Source organism: Carettochelys insculpta, chromosome 14 (assembly GCF_033958435.1).
Source record: "Carettochelys insculpta isolate YL-2023 chromosome 14, ASM3395843v1, whole genome shotgun sequence".
Taxonomy (NCBI): Eukaryota; Metazoa; Chordata; order Testudines; family Carettochelyidae; genus Carettochelys; species Carettochelys insculpta.
In genome coordinates, this window is record NC_134150.1 from 38,686,106 (window position 1) to 38,706,252 (window position 20,147).

The 20,147-nt window shown below is 49.6% G+C and overlaps 2 protein-coding genes across 2 annotated transcripts; both read right to left on the bottom strand.

Annotated features, from left to right (window-relative positions):
• Nucleotides 1-525: 525 nt before the first annotated feature.
• Nucleotides 526-13,958, bottom strand: FOXC2 (forkhead box C2). The gene is made up of 2 exons (XM_075008935.1): nt 12,170-13,958; nt 526-1,693 (listed from the first exon to the last, which is right to left on the bottom strand). The coding sequence occupies exons 1-2, from the start codon at nt 13,409-13,411 to the stop codon at nt 1,595-1,597; spliced, it is 1,341 nt and encodes a 446-aa protein (XP_074865036.1). The 5' UTR covers nt 13,412-13,958; the 3' UTR covers nt 526-1,594.
• On the bottom strand, nt 1,687-4,131 carry FOXL1 (forkhead box L1). Its single transcript, XM_075008936.1, has one exon. It carries the CDS (start codon nt 3,551-3,553, stop codon nt 2,327-2,329), a length of 1,227 nt encoding a protein of 408 aa, XP_074865037.1. The 5' UTR covers nt 3,554-4,131; the 3' UTR covers nt 1,687-2,326.
• Nucleotides 13,959-20,147: the final 6,189 nt, after the last annotated feature.

The following is a 20,147-nucleotide window of genomic DNA, read 5'->3' on the forward strand; positions in this document are numbered from 1 at the left end:
AAGAGTTTACTGCGCTGTGCATGAATCTTTACAAATCTGTGAGGTGGCTGTAACTCCTTCACAGCTTCACAGCTGTAATGTCTCCCCTATGAACGGCAGGATTAGACAGTGCCATAAAAATTTGAACAGCTTTATCTACATAATGTACATTGGGAGTCCTACTGGGTAGGGTTAAAAAAGCAAACAAGTTGTCTTGCTCACCTGAAATCCAATTTTGCCATTCCATGACAAGCATGAAAGCAACTTTTCGGGGGGGGGGGTGTGGTTTTGATATTTTTAGAGAAAAAAAAAGGTTGGTAAATTTGAATTCGTATGTTAGTTTAAAAATGCAATCCAGCCTCCCTGGAGGTCACACTACCTCCCACTGCTCCAGGACTTTTTGTACTTTCCCACATCAGATAAACTGAGAGTTATTTCCAGATTCTGGAGGTCCTCCGTCTAAATGCAAATAGCTCCGGAATAAGGAGCTAGCACATTTCAAAGAAAACCCAGACTATTCTGTGAGGAATGGGACTGATTTCTGAATCAGGGCTTTGTTGGCAAGCCCAGCTCTTCCTCCGCAGTTGCTGGGAAGGTGTTTATTTAAGGACAGGCTCTGCTGTGCGTGTGACAGAGAGACAGTTATTGCAAGGAACATTCTCTCTCTTACCAGGAAACAATTTAACTGAGCTTGTTCTTCAGCAGCGTGTAAGGCTCTAGACAGTTAAATGCACAGATAAATCCTCTCAGAGCTAGTGCTGTTCTCCAGGCGGCCTCTAAGGCTATGGTTACAAGATCAAGTTTTGCCAACAAAACCAAAACCTGGTGGAACATCCACACACAAAATGCATTTTGTCGGCAGTTTGTCAACAAAACTCAGGCCTTTCATCGGTAGCATTCTGCCTCTCAGCCGTGAAGCGTAACACTGCTGTCAACAGATTCTGTCAACAAAAAAACTGTGTGGATGCTCGGGGGGGCCTTCTCTCACCGGACAGGGCATCCACAACATTGGGCAGCCCTGTCTGCTGTGCTTCTGGGTGCCTGTTTTGTCAAGAGAGCAACCAGACTGTCCAGCCGCTCTGTTGACAGAGCAGAGTGCTCTTCTTATTGGCTTTTGTGTGTGGCCGCACTCTGGACAGAAGTTTTGTTGGGAAAACTCTTTTGACAGTATCTTCTGTCCACAGAGTGCTGTAGTGTAACCATAGCCTAAGAATTAAATACTAATGCTATTGCAAAAATTCATCGCTTCCTTCTAGCTTTATTTTTCTTATTTCCCTTTCCTTTTCCCAATGACTCCCTGCAAAAATCATTTCTTTCAGCAGCATAAAGTGGGGATGATTGTTAAAGAATCAGACATATCATTGACCAAAATACTTTATTGTATATAGTAGGCTTGGCTTTGTAATGAACGCTGATAATGCAAAAGGTTTCCAAAGGGCTTTTGCCCACTTATATACAAAGAGAGTCTCACTATTTATGGAAAGAATAAAAACATACTCCTGCCTGTCTGCAATGCATCTAAGGAGAAATGACAAAGGCGTGAGGACAGGGTTAGTTGACTGTTCCTCTCCAGTTGGTAACAAGATAACTCCGCCATTCACATTTCTGATTGTGATCAATGTGTTTTTATGTTTAGAGCATCTGGTTCCATATATGAAAAATTGCAATTTCTCCATGGCACACCATTCCACATCTGATTTTTCTCTGTAAACAGCTTTAGAAACACAGACAATCAAAATGCAATAATCAAGCAGTAAAGCATCTTGCATTCATGCCATGAATTATATACAGTGCAAGCAAGCAGAAGGAAATTACATTTGGGATTAGATTTACTCATATTTGTCATTTATCCATTCTGTTTATTTAAATTACCAGATAGGGGAGGGGTTAGGCAGCATTGCAGCAATTGCAAATGTGTGTGCTGGAAAATGTATGGATTAATTGCAGAATAATACACACAGACACACACAAGCAAAACCCATGGTTAAAATGGGCTGTATTGGTTTTTTGTTTTTTTTTTTTTTATGGAGGAAAGAAAGCCGTTGGGCAAAAAGAGGTCTCAGACACAGGAGAGACCAGAGGAATAAGCCATCAGGCCGCTGTACTGTTGTTGACAAACTTAATGCAAAACCTCTGTGGTATTTTTTACACCCCCCCTAAAACACATTATCGTGAAATAAATTTGGAAGGAAAAAAATCAATCGAAAAATCTGCTGAGAAAGAACCGGTTGAAACGCCCTAATCCTAACATTTTCCACCCATGTAATTAATTCGTGGTGTTATATACACATATCAACACGCTCCAATTCGGTGGGTGTATCTAAGGGGTGTTACATTGCATTTTTGCTCACTGGAAATTAAACACCGCCTCGGACAACTGCAGAGGGAAGTAAGAGAGAACGGGAATCCCGATCTGGTACAATCTACCTGGCACTTGGGAGTCGAGCATCAGGGAGGCACTGAAAGCCGGGCAGGCGTTAGCACTAGGTGCCAGCGAGCCCCTGACGTATCCAGCCGGCAGGGTCTCCAAAGCCGCCTTGGAGTCGCTCGGGTGCCAGCCTCCCGCAGCCTGCGCGTCCTCTTTGGCTGGCTCTGGGCGAGTCCTGGGCGCCAAGAGGCTGGCTATGCTGAAGCTTTTGGACTTCTCCGAGCATTTCGGAGGCGGCTGCTCCGGCCCGGCTGCGGGGCCCCCCCGGCTGTGATTGGCACATGGGGGGAGCACGCGTGTGCCGACGGTGGGGGCAGGCTGCCGCGCCCTAGCCTCTGCCAGCCCCGGCTCCCCCGCCTCTCCCTCCGAAGCGCGCTCCCCCCCGGGGCTGCGCTCCTGCGCGGGGAGCGAGGCGCACGGCGGAGCCGCGCACCTGGCTGGCTGGGGGGGGGCCCAAGGGGTCCCCCCTGGGTGAGGAGGCTCCGCGCATGGCAGCGAGCTGGCTGGGGGCTCGCCTTCCTCTGCCGGGGCCAGCGCCTCCCCAGGCTCTTCCTCCGGGCTCTCCTCTCCCGCGGAGGCAGCTGGGCTCCCCCTCCATCTCTTCGGTGGCTGCCCATCAGCTGGGGGGCCAGCAGCCTGCGCCTTCCCCGCCTCCGCCTCCGCCTCCGCCTTGCCCCTGCTGTCCTGGGGCCCGGGGGCTTTGGGTTTCCTTTTCCTCCGCCGGTAGTTCCCGTGCTCGAACATATCCAGGCACCGGGGGTCCAGCGTCCAGTAGCTGCCCTTGCCCGGCCTGCCCTTCTCCCGGGGCACCTTGACGAAGCACTCGTTGAGCGAGAGGTTGTGGCGGATGCTGTTCTGCCAGCCCTGCTTGTTGTCGTGGTAGAAGGGGAAGCGCTCCATGATGAACTGGTAGATGCCGTTCAGGGTCAGCTTCTGCTCCGGAGCCTCTTTGATGGCCATGGCAATGAGGGCGATGTAGCTGTAAGGGGGCTTCTGGGGAGGGTCCTGCCTGGAGATGACACTGGTGGAGGCGAAGCCCAGAGCAGCGGGCAGCCCAGCGCTGTCCGGCCCGTACAGATACACCATGGAGGAGCCGGGAAGGGGGCTGCCCAGGGCAGGGAGAGGGCTGCGGAACATGTGGTTCATCGTGGCTGTACCTTCCAGGGACACGCAGCTCCAAAAATCCACCAGCGAGCGACCCGTGTGAGCTCAGCCCCCGTCCCTGCCTGGGGTTTGTTCTCCCTCTGTCCCTGCTTCATAGCTCTTGTTTTAAAAAAAATGTTAAATAATTGTTGTAAGTTTGCGATTATATGTTGACTTAGCGCTGGAAAATAAATTGTCTCCGATAAACAGTCGTTTGTGTTCCCAGCCCACCCACATTAATTAAAATATCATTGCTACGCTACTCCAAGCTCTCTCCACGTGTCTCCCTGGTACCAGCCAATAGCTCCCCGGGTTTCCCCTTCATTTGTTTATAGAATTAGGCTGTTGATAAGTCTGCCCACCCAAGTCGAATCAAGCTGTGTTTATTTGGAAAAAAATTTCCGGGCACCCAATATATAAACGCACGGATCTGATGTTTGAAATATCACGTCCACCCTTTGACGCTGGAAGCACACGGAGTCCGTGCGGCAGGATGTCAGCTGCTGGGGCTGAGGGACGGGGCAGAAAGGCCTGGAGGAAGGAGAGAGGTTTTTAAAGTATCAGTAGGGAGGAAAGCAGACCGCGCGATGGAACATCCTGGGAGAACCCGGGGGCCTGTCTCGCTCCAAGGGATGGATCCTCATCTGGTGTAAATCAGCGTCGCACCCCTGTGGAGCTGGCTTTTTGCTTTTAAACCCAGCACACCACCAGCTGAAGCAGGACAGAGATAGCCAGCCAAGCTTCCTGATTCCAGTTGGCTGGAAGGGTGCAGTTAGAAAGGCAATGGTGCCAAAAGATGCAATCGGGTGTAGGGCTATGTCTACAGGGGGCGTTATTTCGAAATAAGTCTGTGGTGTTATACGTGGCCTGGCGGCGCCTCAACAGGCTGCTGGTACGCAGTGGTGATAACTAGTCTTTCCAGCCTGAACCAGGAGGAGAGTCCTTCCCCTCCCAATGGCTAGTGAATTACCAGCAGGAGGAAATTCTGCAGAAAGAAGCATCCAGAATCAGGGGGGTTATCTGATCACTGGGGAGGGGGTCACCTTGGGCTTACAAGGAGCAGCGCGCTCCATAAAACGAGCCCTTGGCAGGCCCGCGGGACCGCTTTCCTATTTGTGAATGCAGGCCTGTTGCTTTATATTATGTACTTTCCTGTTTATACCAAGGAGGGGGATTGTAACAACTTTACAAGTGTACACAGATGGCCGGCGATTACATTAAGCATTTGTGATGCTCTTTTTTTGTATAAACGTCCAGGTTTGGGTTGTTGTTGGGGTTTTTTTTTGTTTTTTTTTTTTTGTTTGGTTTGGTTTGGTTTTTTTGTTGTTGTTTTTTTTTTAATTGACTGATGTAACGATTTGAATCGAAGGTTCTGCCGGAGCCCCATTCAGAAAGCGGGGCCGGCTCTTAAGAGAGGCTAGTGAATAGATTTCCCCACTCCCACCCCCGCCCGGGCGTTGGCATCTAATGTGAATGAACTATTGACCATGAGCTCTTGGTGGGTAAAAAGGACAGAGACTGGGGGGCCCTGCTGTGTCCCCCCCTTTCTAAAGCAGTCCACGGCGGTGATCTGGTAAGAACAGATAGCGAGAGCTGACCCCTGGAATCTAACGTGGGAACCGAGGCGTCTTTAAAGAAGTTGGGTGAAGCCCTGTTCGCTCGGCCGACGCAGCTGGGAGCTAAAGGGGCTCTGCTATTGGAGCGGAGCCCACCTCGAATGACGTCCCCGGGCCAATCAGCTCTTAGGAGGAGCGCTCGATTGAGTGGCGTAAGCAGGAGTTGGCTTCCCCTGGTAACCGCTGCAAATAAAGGGAGACGTTACCTTTCCCCATTCCTTCTTTCCCCTGGTCCCCCCCCCCCTGCACACCTGGAGCAGGTAGAGCCACTGAGTCGAATGGGACTGTTGTCTGAGTGCAGGATCGGGCTCCTTTTGCATCACAAATGCAACACTATTTTTTTTATAAAGAAAAAATGAATTGGGAGCCCCCGGGGGGTTCGCTCCCAGGTGCCCAGCGGGAGATCAGAAGCCAAGAAACCTGCTTTTAGTTCTGCGTTTTCCGATGACTCCAGCAGGGCTACAGTTTAACCAGCAGGCTCAGAGCTCCTCTGCTTTCACATTTGCAAGCGACTTTCTCTTTTGCACAGTGGCTTTTTGGAGTTCTCTCTTTCAGATCTACCTTAGACTTCCACTAACGCCGCTCCTCACTCGGACTGCAGCTCTTGGCTGCCAGGCCCTCCTTCATTGGTAGAATTAAACCCGAGGGAAATCAATCGGACCTAGTCACGCGTCGCAGCTGAGTCTGTAAACGGCAAACACTTTAGGGGTGTAAAGACCACATCGACCTGTAGGAGCCAGCGCCTTTCTCTCCCCGCGGCTGTTTGATTGTCCAAACCCAGCGTGCGCAAAAGCAGCCGGCCCTTGGCTCGGTTTAGAAATCCGTTAAATTTTTACTACACTTAAAGCTTTCCTGTAAAAGGGCGGGGCGCATCACAGCTGCTTCCACTCCTCCGACACTTTATCGACATCTGCCGTGGGGATTTTAAACGCCTCCCCCTCCTACCGCCCCCCCCGGCTTTATTTAAATTCTCACCGCCTGCACTGCGTGTCCTTGCGCAGCTCGAGGAAGCAATATTCGAATGATAAATCTGCCCCGTACATGGTCGTGGGCCCGGGCCACAGGGACAGGCGCGCGTGGCCCCAAAGAGTTTGTGGCTTCGCTACGTTGCACAAATCGGCAAGCGATGCAAGAAAATGCAGGCGCTCGGCTGGGTCTGAAATGCACCAGCTCGCTGGCTGCCCGGGTGCGTTCCCCTCTCCCGGCTATCCTGCAGCTCCTGCCAGTATCTGAGCCGGAGCAGTCAGGGAAGGGGATGTAATCTGAGACGCTCTCGCTGGGGACCACAGTCCAGCGGTGGGAGTGAGTGGTCTGAGCCAGAGCTGCGTGGGGAGCTTTCTCCGTGCAGGATCTATAAAGGGGCGTTGTCCGGGGCTCTTTAAAGGCTCCTGGATGGGCTTCCCTTCCCTGCAGCGGGGACGCGCGTCTCTTACAGGCAGCGGCACGGCGTGGAGACGGTCACAGCAGCCAGCCACGGTGGGCAGCACGGGGTGGGGGACGGCAGAACTTCTAGCAGAGAGAGCCTGGAGCGTTTGGCCCAGACGGTTCCCTGCAAGCTATTAAAAGGGGCCCCTGGCCAAGAGGTCCTTATGCCCCCGCCGGCCCGGCCTCGACAGCATTGTAAGGGACGCTTGGCACACGGGAGCAGCGGCATCATTTGCGCTGCGCGCCGCATTCAAAGGAGCAACGCTTTGCCCTTAGCCTGGGGCCAAGCGGAGGCGAAAGCGGCGCTTCAGCTGCCAGGGAAAAGCTCCCTCCACCTCAGACCTTCTCATTCCGCCTTGCACTCCCCTGCTCGGGGGTTGCAAGTTCCCGAGAGCCCAGCCCCGGGGGGAGGGGGAAAGCCACGGAAAAAGAACACGAGCCACGCTCCTGCGGTTGGGCAAACCCGGCAGGTAACTGAGGGGGTCCCCGTGCGTTGCGGTTTGGGGAGCTGCTAAACGCGGTGGCGCGGCTTGTTGGATGCGTGGCTGGCAGAGAAGGACGCGTTCGCCGGTTTGGAAGAAGGGCCCTCCCGATCCCGGCCTGGGCAGCTCCTCTCCCGGGGTGGTGTGAGGCTGGGAACCCAGCTGGATGCCAGACAGACTGAGGCCCATGCAGGGAGGATGGTCCTTTCCATGGCTGTTAACCGAGGCGGGGGGTGTCCCTACCTAGCTGACGGGCCGGACCTGGGCCTGGACAGGGGATGGGGTCACTCCACACGAAGCCCTGTTTTCCTCATCCCATTTGACGCCTCTGGCACCGGCCCCATTGGCGTGACCCGCTCTGGCCCTTCCTAGGGATCGGAGCTCCCGGCAGGTGGGCGGGGATCTCTGAACTCAGCAGCAGGGCGCAACCCCCGGAGATCTGCGCTTCCCGGCAGGGTGGGCGTCGCACCGTATGGACAGAGATAGAGGTCCGCCCACCGTGCTGGCGAGCCAAAATACAGCTGGGCCCAGCCGAGGTGAAATCTACAGCACAGCCACTTCCCGGCTCGAAGCTGGTCTCCCCACCCTGAGGGAACTGGGCTACAAATAGGATCGGTTCATTTACGGTGCCCTGAGATTTGTGGGGGGGCCCCTCACCTGTAAATAAGTACGTTGTAGGCCCCGATCCTGCCACACGCCGAATCTGCCCCTTAAAGAGGCTCACGGGCGAAGCAGGCCCCACACCATCGCCTGAGTACGGATGGGAGGGGATTTTGGCTGGCAGCGTTAAGCAATGCAGGTGACTGCTTTAAACGCTGTCAGTACACACACAGCTCTCCACGACTGCACTAGGGGAGGAACCACACACGCAGACGCACAAACACACACCCCGTGCTAAAGCCCAGGGCATCGATCGCGTTGGGAGAAGTACGGGGTCCCCCACTCCCGCAGTGCGGACCCCAGGGGTGGCTGTTTGTTTTGCGTTTGTTCCTCTCGCAAAACAAGAAGCCAAGCCATGGGGCTGCACTGCCTAAAGGGTTAAACCATGGTTGGCTCGGGTGCTGCTTCTGTTTTTAAGCATTGCTCCAATTCCCCGGGCTGGTTTAAGCCACTTTTGAGACAATCATATAGAGTGTGTGATTTTCTTTTCATAAAAGCGACTTCTTAAAGATCACCAACATCTGAACAATCGAGTGATTGGGGTGGCTTTTACAGCAAGCACGTGAGACGTGCTGAGTTGGGGAGAAGACGCCGAGAGCTTTTCAAAGCAGGGTGCTAGTTAACATTGCAAGAAACCGAGAAACCCCATTTTCAGGCAAGTTCTTGTTCTCTCTAAAGAGAAGGTCTGTATCTTCAGATTTAAACCATAGTTCACTAAGGGACTGTGATGCAGAGCTATCCTTGCCGGCAGGGGAAAATTGCAACGAAATGCTGAAGCCTCTTTTCTGCTTGGAGAGTGGCAAATTCAAAGCAGAAGGGGAAGACAGAGGTAAAAAAGGCCACGGAGGTTTCCAAAGGGAGATAAGAAAAATACAAACAGAGGATGTTTTATGTTTAGCACCGAAAGATTCCCGCCGATAGATTAAAGTAAAAGCTGTGTGTGTGTGTGTGTGTAAAATAATACACCTACTTGGAATGTCTCCAAATCTGGCAAATGGTGGGGGGGGAGACATCAAACTACGATTCGGATGCGTTTTCCCTTCAACCCAGAGAAAGGTTTCTGGGAGCCCTAGAAGAGCCACGCTCAAGTGTTTTGGGGTTTTTTTTTTCCCTGGGCATTTTTTTAGGCATTTGTTGCCTAAGCCATAGTCTTGCAGAAAGTCACCCACCCAGAGAGAGGAGAACTCCGCGAGACAGAGGGGACAAGGATGCATTTGACCTCAGCTGCGATAAGTCCCTCTGCGAGTGGCAATGGAGTGAAAAACAATTAAAATGCCTGTTGTTGTTATGACTAATTCTCCCTTGGGGGCTTTGTTTGGGGTTAGAGTCTCGCCGAGACCAGGCGGGGAGGGCTCGGGGTTGTGTCTGGAACGCAGCGCCCGCCTCAACAAGAGTGAAAAATGGGAAAGTCGGGACTGCTTAAGGCCTCCAGGATGTTGCAGTGGGACCTTGCCACCGCCTTTCTGCGGCTGCCGAGTGCCCAGTGTCTGGAACTGTCCAGCAAAAGAGCAACCTCCCGGGACAGACACACGCACCTGACTCCTGCAGTAGTCTCGGGAGGCCCATATAGGCCAAGGGGAATTCCTTTATCCCTGCAGCCAGGGGTAAAACGCACCTGCAATAAGGTAATGTAGTGCGGGATACCTGGCGGCCCATCCGCACTTGGGCGTCTGCAATAAGGCAGCCTGGGCAACCCGAGAGGCAGGAGTCCTGCTCTCTGCTGGACCCCTTCTATCGGTGGCCTTTGAGCCCTTTAGACAAACAAGGAGAAGCACAGAGGCCGACTTCTCTGGACGATTAAGGCCAGCGGGAAACCACCTGTGCCTGCAACTCCAGGCTGCAACCCCATTCTCCACCTGGAGACCCCATTTTGTAGAGGGAATACGACATGGGTAACTGGCTCAAGCAAAGAACCTGGTGGGAAGGAGTGGCATATTTAAGTTTAGTGGCCATGGATAGCCCTGCATCTCCCTACCCTTCTCTCACATACACACACACACAGCTGCAAGGAGTCCTCGCCCACAGCCCTCTCCCTGTCAGAAGAGAAGCAGCAGCAGCTTGACAAGCCAATTCCAACACCTGCTTTTCGGTTTGCTGTTGGTTATGTGGAGCAATCTGCTCCAGGGCTGCGTCTTCGTTGCGCACTGGGCAAAACAGCGACTGAGGCAAAAATGTCTCCGGCTTCTTTTGAAGAAGGGGAGCGGGTTGGGGCGGGGGAAGGGGAAGTGGATCTGCTCCTCTTTCATTATCTTCCATTTAGAGACCAAAAACTGGAAGATCTGGCAGATGTAGGAATGTAGGGTCTATAGGAAGGTTGCTTAACTACAGCAGACTGCTGCTATGGGCCATGTTTCACTGAAGCCGAGGCACTTAGACACAGCATCTATTTGCCAGATCAAAATCAATTCATATAATAGGTCGGCCATAAAGTATATCTTTCCCCACCCTTTTTCGTCCGAGGAGGTGTTAACTTTGGAGGGGGGGGGGTGAATCTGGAGAGTGGCCTCATTAGCAGTATATTGGGGCTGTATTTGTATTATGTGAGTCCATATGTCAAGATTTACATTGACTGTCTTTGCAGCTAACATACAAATTCGGTCGGGAGTTAGGTTAACACAGTCACAATTAACTTGATAGAAATGGCCTTTTTCAAGTAGAGCTTCTTTCTGTCTAAAGACTGGTTTAGCCTTTAACAACGTTCTAGACAATGGTGAGACAGTATTTTTATTCTTCCTAAGAAACAATTCTCCACTGAGTTTCGGAAGCATGTTAAAGTGGCTTAGGAAAGTCGTGAAGAAAAAGAAGGTGGATGGTTTTAACCGAGGTGCTGTCAGTCCAAAGTGCTTGTAATTACAGCTCAGATGCTGTACGGAAAGCCAGGAGGTGAAATCAAGATGAAGTAGAAACGGATAAAAAGGGAATGAGTTGAGGCACTGCTGTAAAGCCACCCCCATATGAACTTTCTGGGATAGTTACTCGGACTTCCTAATGACATCCAGATCAAACGGTATTTCTTATTATCCTCCCGGGATGTTATTAATTTATCCTCAAGATCGACTGTATTTGGTTCGGGTTCTTTTTTTTTTTTTTTTTTTTTTTCCCTGGTGTTAAGTGCCTGTAACCCAGAGGCTAGATCCTAGGTACGTCATAAGGCCTACATCTCAAGTAGGTAAATCAAACTGTCAAGAAACAGATTAAAACGAGTACTTGATCAGAACCTAGCCTGATTACGATTCTTGCGCTCCCTTTGAGGACGGGAGAATCTGACTCCAGTTTAAAACTGGCAAATTGTCTGCAACGCCATCTGCAAACCTTCAGATCCTGGAAACCACTTGCTAAACTATCCTAGATGTTTTCATTTTCAGCTACCCTATTTTGCCTGCTTCAGCTCGACATGTGAACTGGGCCTTTATTAAATAAATAATCATAAAAAGAGTAATAAACCTCTAGTCTCCAGGAAATCTACTTTGTTTTAACATCAACTTGTTCCACGTTTTCTGCCTGGAAAAAAAAAGACTCGGGAAAAATTGCAAACACACACACACACACATGCGCCAGGCTTCGAGCAGAAGAAAACAACATGGATTTATTTTAAGGTAAGTACAACAATAAAGACCACATAAGACAAACAAGCGTGAAGTAGAATAAAAACAAATAGTTCTCAGGAATGGTCAGGGTGGGAGACTATTATACAAAACATCACACCTTCCTAAATTTTTTTAAAAGGATCAGATACGTTGTCTTTCTCTCCAAAAACCCACCAACAAAAATAAATTATTTCCTCGCCTTGTAAAGAGAACAGCTCTAAATAGAAAGATATTCTATTGCATAATTGTACATAAAGAAGGAGAAAAAAGAAATCACTTCTAATTAATTTGGCTCTTAGGAATTTTTGGGCAACATAAAAAAAAAATCCAGTGAACTCAACTTTAAATATTATATTAATGGCTCTGAAAATTAGCCTGATTAGCAATCCACACATTTTACAGCACAAGAGAACTTAAAATACCCAGGACATATATTTATATATAATATATATATATATATATTTCTTTTAAATCGTATAATGATCGCTGTGATATTGGTCCATAACTTATTTTCGGAGGCTTCCTATACTTTAGCATATAAATTTGCCACTTTAGATAGCTATATATATAATTTTAGAGATATCCCTCTTCAAGTAGAATTTACTTGTCTGGAATTAAAGGATGATGGAAGAGAATTAAGGGGCTGTAAACCCTTTGGTTCCCAGGTCCGCTTACAGGCTGTAAAAGGTATTTCTTTGGGCGGTCTTAACTGTGTGTCTGTCTGATCGCCCTAGCCAGGAGAGTCAAAGCTAATCAGTACTTAGCGCAGTCATAGGCATAGGGGGTGGCGTGGCGGTATAGGGAAGGCGTGGATCTATAAGGGATCTGACAGCTTGTGTTGCCGCTCACCTGGTGCTCGTTGAGGGTCGGGCTCTCGATCCCCAGCCGGTGGGAGTTGAACACGTCCCGGACGGTGGGAAAAGGCTGCTGCTGGCCGCCAAACGCGTGCCCGGGGAGGTGGTTCAGCTCGGGGCTGTGGTTGAGGTACCAGGAGGCCGCCGGCTGGCCGCTGGCGTGCGAGTGTACGGCGCTTTCCTGGCTCAGGGGGGCCAGAGGCGAGGCGGTGGCGCTGGGATGCTCGGAGATGGCTTCGTCCAGCGCGCCGGGGACGCACATGTGGCCCGGCCGGTCCCCGGGATAGAGGCTCATGGCCCGCATGCTGCAGTGGTAGCTCCCGCTGTCCGCGCCCTGGCTGCACGCCTGGCTGTAGACGGCCGGCTGCGCCTGGGGGTAGCCCAGCGGCAGCGCGGCCCCCAGCCCGGCCGCGGTCCTGCCGGGGCTCAGCTCGGCCGGAGGCGAAGTCCGCAGGGTCATGATGGTCTCCACGCTGAAGCCGGACAGCCCGTTGCCGGGCGGGTGGGACTCGCCCTCGCTGGAGGCCGGCGTGGAGGCCACGCTGCGGGGGCTGCCGCTGGCCGGGCTGCGCGTCTCCACCTTGGGGACCAGAGGCAGGGCGGGCGAGGCCGCCTCGCTTTTGATCACCACCTTGGGCTCGGCGGCGGCCTCCGGGGCCGGCTCGGGGCCGGGCGCTTTGGGGGGCTCCTTGGCCGGCCTGTCCTCCTTCTCCTTGGGCACGTCTTTCTTCTTGAAGCGGCGCCGGCGGCGCAGGAAGCTGCCGTTCTCGAACATGTTGTAGGAGTCCGGGTCCAGCGTCCAGTAGCTGCCTTTGCCCGGTTTCTTGTCGTCCCGGGGCACCTTGACGAAGCACTCGTTGAGCGAGAGGTTGTGGCGGATGCTGTTCTGCCAGCCCTGCTTGTTCTCCCGGTAGAAGGGGAAGCGCTCCATGATGAACTGGTAGATGCCGTTCAGGGTGATTTTCTTGTCCGGCGCGTTCTGGATGGCCATGGTGATGAGGGCGATGTAGCTGTAGGGCGGCTTCACCAGGTCCTTGGGGGCCGCCGGCTGGTGGGGGTGGTAAGGCCCGTAGGAGCGGCCCATGCCGGCCGCGTACTGCTCGGGGTGGCCCGAATAGACGCCCATGGGGCTGGCCATGTTGCTGTAAGTCCCCGCCGTCCGGTAGTAGTTCTGCTCGCTCAGGTAGGGCACCACTCCCAAGGCGTTGGGGTCGGAGACGGAGTAGCGAGCCTGCATGGTGGATGGGGCGCTCCCCAAATCACTGGGGGGGTCGGGAGGGGAGAAGAGGCTCGGGGGTTTGGGGGGAAAGGGGTTCCCCCAATGGGACTCCTCTGCGGGGGAGGAGGGTGAGGATGGTAGAGGGGGAAAAAAGAGTCTCAGACACAAACTGCCCAAATCCAAAAAGGGTCCTTAGCAGCAGGGAATCCGCAGCATCCTTCAAGGTCGCCAGGAGGAGGGTGGGGTGCTGATTCTCTAGTGATCGCTCTGGGTTTTTTTTTTCTCAGAGGTGGTAAGAGCTGCAGCTCAAAGAGAAGCGGAAGGAGGGAATAATTCTCGCAGGAAAAGCAAATTCTTGGAGTGGGGGAAAAGATAATTCTTGCAACAGCGACCAAAAAAAAAATCTTCTGGAAGGGAAACCACCAACACTTCTCGCGAACTGAGAATCAAAATAAACCCCAGGGCTGTGGAGGAGCGTGTGACAGTCCAGTGTGTGTCTATGTGTGTGTGTGTGTCTATGTGTGTGTGTGTGGAGAGAGCCACCAACCAGCCCCGCAAATGCAAACTCCCCTTATAGGGTTTGGGAAAGTTTCAAAACTTTTCTTGCTGAAGGCGAGTTTTTACTCCTCGCAGGCCACGCCTCTCCCCTCGACTTTGAGCCAATCGCAGCGCGCTGTGGGACTGCGCTGTCCAATCCCGGGGCAGAGAGCGGCCGCGGCATCACAGCGGTCCTTGGACCCAGGTAGCGCAGAGTGGATGGAATTGGGTGAAGGTTTTGGAAGGTAAAGAAAGAGCATCCAGCCCGGCTCGTTGGTGACTTTGCTTCCCTTGCAGGGTAACTTAAACGTGCATAAAACTGTAAAATGAGCTGCGGGCGGATTTAAAGTCGCACTACGTGCCAGTTCCGTTGTCTGACGAGCGGCTTGCTATTATCAGCGATCACTGAAAGCAGGTCCCTGTGTCACCCCTCTAGTTTTTAACCCAGCACACCTGGGCTGCCCTGCGCACCGAGCTTCATACGTTTTCCTTTTCAATCAAAGCACCTCCCGGTCCTTGGGTCAATGCCCTTTGTCTGGGGCCCTGACACGCTGTTTGTAGGGGTAGCTACAAACCGTGGTAGCATTAACGCTGAAAGCTATGGGGCGACAGCAAATGAAATAACTGACCCAGGGAGGGTTGTGGGGCCGGTAAACAAGTTTGCAGATTCCTCTGAGTCTGTTTCGGAAGAGTTTAGCACATTAAAAGAAGTCATTTCTGGAGTTTGGTCATAAAAGGGGAGGAAGAAAAGACCCAGGAGAAAAAGACCTTTACCGACACCAGTTTCCTTTGGGTTGTGAAACCTGCCCCTCGTGCTTTCCCTAATGATTTCATTACAGGCCATCAGATTCGGTTAATTAGGGACGCATGCTAGAGGCGTGTAAATTCCTGCATTTGCAGCGCTGCTGGGAACTGCACGGCAGGGATTGTGGAAGACGTTTATCTCGGAAGCAAAGGGACGAAGGAGGAAACAGCCCTCTTCCCCAAGTAAAATGAAAAGCAAAACCCCACAGCACCTCCATTTGGAGTCCCATTTCTGAGAGGCGAGTTTCAGCTGAACCAGAAGAAAATAGCTACACCCTCAATCTGGGTCCATTGCCTATGGGAATAAGGTTTTTCTCCTAACCAATTTAGTTCGTGCGACTTTTTAAACGGTCCTCGAGCCCTTTGTGCAAAGTTATTCAGGCTTCGGGAATCGGAAAAGGTCCAGACCAGGAGACAGTTAAGAAAAAGCAAATATCTCGTGTGTTTGCGTGTGTGTGCAAGGGGACAGTCAAGAAAAGCAAATTTCTCGTGTGCGTGTGCGTCTGTGCAAGGAGACAGTCAAAAAAAGCAATTTCCTCATGTGTTTATGTGTGTGTGTGATGTCTCCGTGTTTATCTTTACAAATACACTCACTGCGTGCGGATCAGGGATCCAAAGGGCGTAGGCATTGAAAATTTGAGAAAACTGAGACCCTTAAGAGCATTTGTGACTGTCTTAGTACCAAAGAGAAAGGGTTTTTTTTTTAAAATAGAACTTTTAAACCCCACCCCAAACCTGTCCCGCAGATTGATTAGAAAATGCAGTTGATTTCTTGAAAACTTTATTCTTCGTTTTCATGGAAATAAATTCAAACGCCACGATCGGTTTCTTTAGGTTGGATAAAGGCAGGATGTTTTCACTGGAGAATCACCAAGCAAATGCTGCTGTTGTTATATTTCGATGCCTGAACCGAGAAACGAGGGTTGCTTCAAAGATTTTAGAAGGACTTCGCATTTTTAAACGTTAGCTATCAGGGCAACTACACTCCTGATCAGACCTAACTGCTTTAGAGCACACAATAAACAGACAGATTTTTTTTAAAAAATCACAAACAATTTCTAAAAGCTGTAAACAGGAAACTCTGTCCAAAGAAACACTGATGGTGTTTTGCTCATCGACATATTATTCCCTAAAGGTTTAAGTATTGTCTCAACCAGCAGCCTGTTAATTAACCCTTACCTCCTAGCAGTTCACCCCCCTCAAAACTTTCACGGAAGGCAAGTTTCTAAAGCAAATCAGAAAGAACCCCGGTTCCGCATCACTCCTTTGGGGAAATCCGAAAAGCACAACATTCAGGTACCAAGAAAAAATAATTTCAGCCTCAAACGAGAGAGGCAGAGAGATCCTCTCTCCCAAGCGCGCAAACGTGGAAGAGATATATTTGCTTTTCCTTGGAAAGTTTCGGGTCTTGTTTTCTTCCCCTACAGGACTCCCGGAAGCAATGTTTGCTTAAGTTATTTGAGCAACAGCTTCTAAGTGCCTAGCAGTTTTGTTTTAAAGTCCTTTATTTACCCTGAGTGAGCTCTGGGAAACAATCACCTGAAGCCTTCCGCTGCCAGATTCCCACCCAGCTTTGAAATTTCCTTGCGGTCTTGGAGAAGGCTTTTATGAGAAACAAGAAAATTGCAACGACTGAGGTAGAGCGTAGATTCGCCCCATTGTTTTCCCACACAGACGACCCCAGAACCAGTTTCTCTCATAGCTAAGTGCAATTTGCTGCAAACATCACCTGGGCTCTTCCCACGGTGCGTCTAGGTTGCTCACTTTGTGGGTTCTGGTGCCCTCTAGGGGACACAGGGGCGAATTTATTTTCCGTGCGAAGTGAATGAGCCTGTCATAATGGGAAAAAATAAAAATAAATAAAGCAGTCAAGTAGCACTTTAAAGACTAACAAAATCATTTATTAGGTGAGCTTTCGTGGGACAGACCCACTTGTTCAGTCATAGCCTGCTTGGCTGCTTTTTTGTTTCGATAGTATATAGCCTAGCAGGGCTTTCTCTCTGTTACTATTCAACATGCAAGGTGAAAAAAAAAATGTTGTGCTGATGCCTTAGGGACTTAGCCTGGCAGAACAGCCGTGGTATAAAAAATGTATCAAATATCAGACAGGAACTTTGTATAGTTTCCAGGGTGGGGGGGTTGTCCTACGAATGTGAGTTGGCAAGTGCCAGAAATGAGTGGCAAGAGTTTATTCCAAAATAAAAACAAGCTTTGCCCTGGCAATGAAAAAATAAAATCGACTTAGCTGATCCAGCGACCGCTGTCCTGCAAAACAGTGGGCACATATCTCCCTTAACTCTAAGCATACGAGTAAGTTGTTCTGGGATCCGGGAACAGCCAGAGGCAGCGCCAACTGACAATGAGCATGGGGAAAATGACCCAAACACGGAGAGAATCGGTCCATAGCAGCAAATGGTGATCTGAATGTGCCTAACTCAAAGCAGGTTAGTTAGTTTCTGCCTTGAGGTTGACTCATTTTTCTCGAGAAAAAGGTTACACAACTGTACAGCGTTTACCAACAAATGCAAACTTGGCTCATAGCAATTTCAGCAAAATGGAGAAACTTAGCTCTGTGGGTTTTTTGGTTTGGGGTTTTTTGTGGTTTTTGTTTTTGGTTGGATTTTGCAATTTAGTTTTTTTCTGTTTACTGCATAATACTGAGATTCTAGAATTGCCTTTACTGGTATTTTGTACAGTGCTGTCTGTGATAATAATTCATTGATCAATAATTCTTCACCCCAAAGCATGACAAGCTATTACCTTACTGCTTTTGTTCGTTTGCTTGTTTGTTTGTTGTTTCGTTTTGTTTTGTTTCACCATCTCTGGGACAGAAAATAAAGCACAGAAATGCACATGCATCTATTTTTCAGCTTTCATTTTCAGGAACTTGCAAACTTTCTTTCATTGCTGTCCTGAAGGTGTCAGCTTCTGAGTTTGGAGAAAGGATTTGCAATAAAAGGCGTTAGCAAGAATTGTGGAGTGTACCAGAAAAATACAAAGGGAATCTGGAAAGGATCATTTCTTGGCTTTTCTCTTCTAAACCTGGAAAACACTTCCAGAAAGATTTTCACATTTGCCTTTCTAAATTAAATGCTCGAATTTTAATCATTCTTAAGGGACAATGATTTATCTTTCACTTTTGTTATATGCAGTGTCGTAGTCTTATCAATACCAGGAGATTAGAGAGACAAGGTGGGTGAGGTAAGGTTGTATTATCTTTTACTGGACCAATTTCTGTTGGTGAAAAAGACAGGTTTTTTGAGCTTGAAGTACTCTGTGTAAGCTTGAAAGCTTGTATCTCTCACCAGTAGAAATTGGCCCAAATAAAGATAAAACCTCACCTACCTTGTCTACCTTTCACTATAACATATTCACAATTTAAAGCAAAACTAACAGGTATGCAGATACCACAGTGAAAATTACAGAGCAGGAATTGGCAGTGGAATAGACTAGAATATTCCCGTTTCTGAAGGTTATTTAGGGTCTGATCCAAATTGTATTGAAACTCAGGAGAAGCTTCCTGTTGATGTTATTGGAGGCTGAGCTGGGCCCTTGGCATTAAGGCTCCTGTTGGCAGTGTGAGTATGACTGCCAAAGGTGAACTGGAAAAATTGATTTTGAGCAAATGGAATTTCAGTTTTATGGCAGATACCTGAAATCTGTAGAAGGGGGTTTCAGTTGTGAGGCAAGTTGCTAATTTAAGAACCCAAACTCAAATATTCATTAATGCACTTAGCAAAGCTCAGGGAGTCAGTAGGCAAGGTGGGAAGGGGACCAGTGCGGAATTCTGCTCAAACCTTTGGCCCCCAGATGCCTCAGGGATGCTGGGAAAAATTGCATAATGGGGGTGCTGAGAGCCATTAAACTAAACTGTAAACCCTGTATACGATGGAAACCATGTCAAGTCAGAGGGTGCAGCAATTCTAGCATGCATGAGTGTCTCCAGCAGGACCCAAAATATCTCCCCAAAAGATGGGTATTTGTGAGTTGCCTTGTGGAAAGGGCATCACAGGGAGTTCTTAGCAACCCTAAACCTGGGCAAGGAATCCATGCTCAAGCAGTTAAGGTACAGACAAATGGAGGCACTCTGTAAACATCCTCTGCAAGGCATGGAGCCTGGGCATCACAACACCAGAGTCTGGGAGGAAGTGAAACAAAAAGAGAAGCTGGCACCATACATTGCATATGTCCAAGAGGAGAGCAAATGGCTGGATGTTAAAGGTTCTTTCACTTTTGATTTGCCTAGGATGCTAACATGGCTTCTGGCACTGAGCTCTCTGAGGAAGGAAGCATTCTTATCCCCATTTCACAGGCGTGAAAGTGCATTGCAGTTGTCCTATGAATATTAAGTACATGCTTGTAAAAGTGTGACATGATTTACCCAGTGTCACCCAGGAAATCTGTGGCAAAGACAGGAATCAAATCCAGCTCTCCTGCTGCCCAGCTCCTTTATCACAAAACCGTCCTTCCTATCACTTAGTTCTGGCCTCTGTGAAGTAACAGCATCTCCACACTCACGACTCAGCTGCAAAACAACCTTCACAGCTGGCAGCAAATGGCAGCAGGTGGTGAAAGTGTTTGGATCCTTGGTGGGAAAAGGGTAGACGTGCCCTTAAAATTACGTTTTATCCCCTGTGCACTTTAGTTACATGGGGGTAACAGCAAATTAGTTAGCTGCATGATTTCTTTATAGATTGTACTTATTTGTGCATCTGACAAAAATACTAACATCTGGGCCTGATCTTGATGTTTTTACTCAGATTTATTTCTTCACGCAATGCACAACTTGTGAAACTTGTTATTAGTGAATATTGTGAAGGACAAAATAGAACTAGATGGATTCATGGAGGATGGTAAGATGGCAACGGAAGCCACCGTATGCTCTGGTGTCACTAGCCTGACTGTGGGAAGCTGAGAGTGGATGAATGGGGAGGGATCACGCAGTGTCTGCCTGGTCTTCCCTTCCCTTCCTTTCCCTTCCCTCTGAAGCACCTGATATTGGCCACTGTTGAAAGTTGAGATCCAAAGTTAGATGTACCATTGATCTGAGTCTTTATGTTTGTGCTGATATTCTGTGTTCTTCCAGTCACTGATTTAGTTCTGATTAAGGATTTCAGGATGGCGTCCTATGCTATTGAGGACATTTTGTTAACTATGGTCCTCCTTGTCAGAGATCTGTCCATTAGCCAAATTCTATTGTACATGCAGTTCTCAAAGCCAGCAGGGTAACTGAGCCCTCAAGCTTTGGGGCAGTGGTGTGTTGTTATAGAATTCTGCCATATTCCAAATAAGGAACCTTAGCGGAATGTTTGATTTAAATCAAGTATCCTCTCGTGAGTTTCTGGATGTGATATTCTTGGCTCTGCTTTCTTTTTTTTTTGAAATGTCTTCATTGGTGGGCAAAGTTATGTTA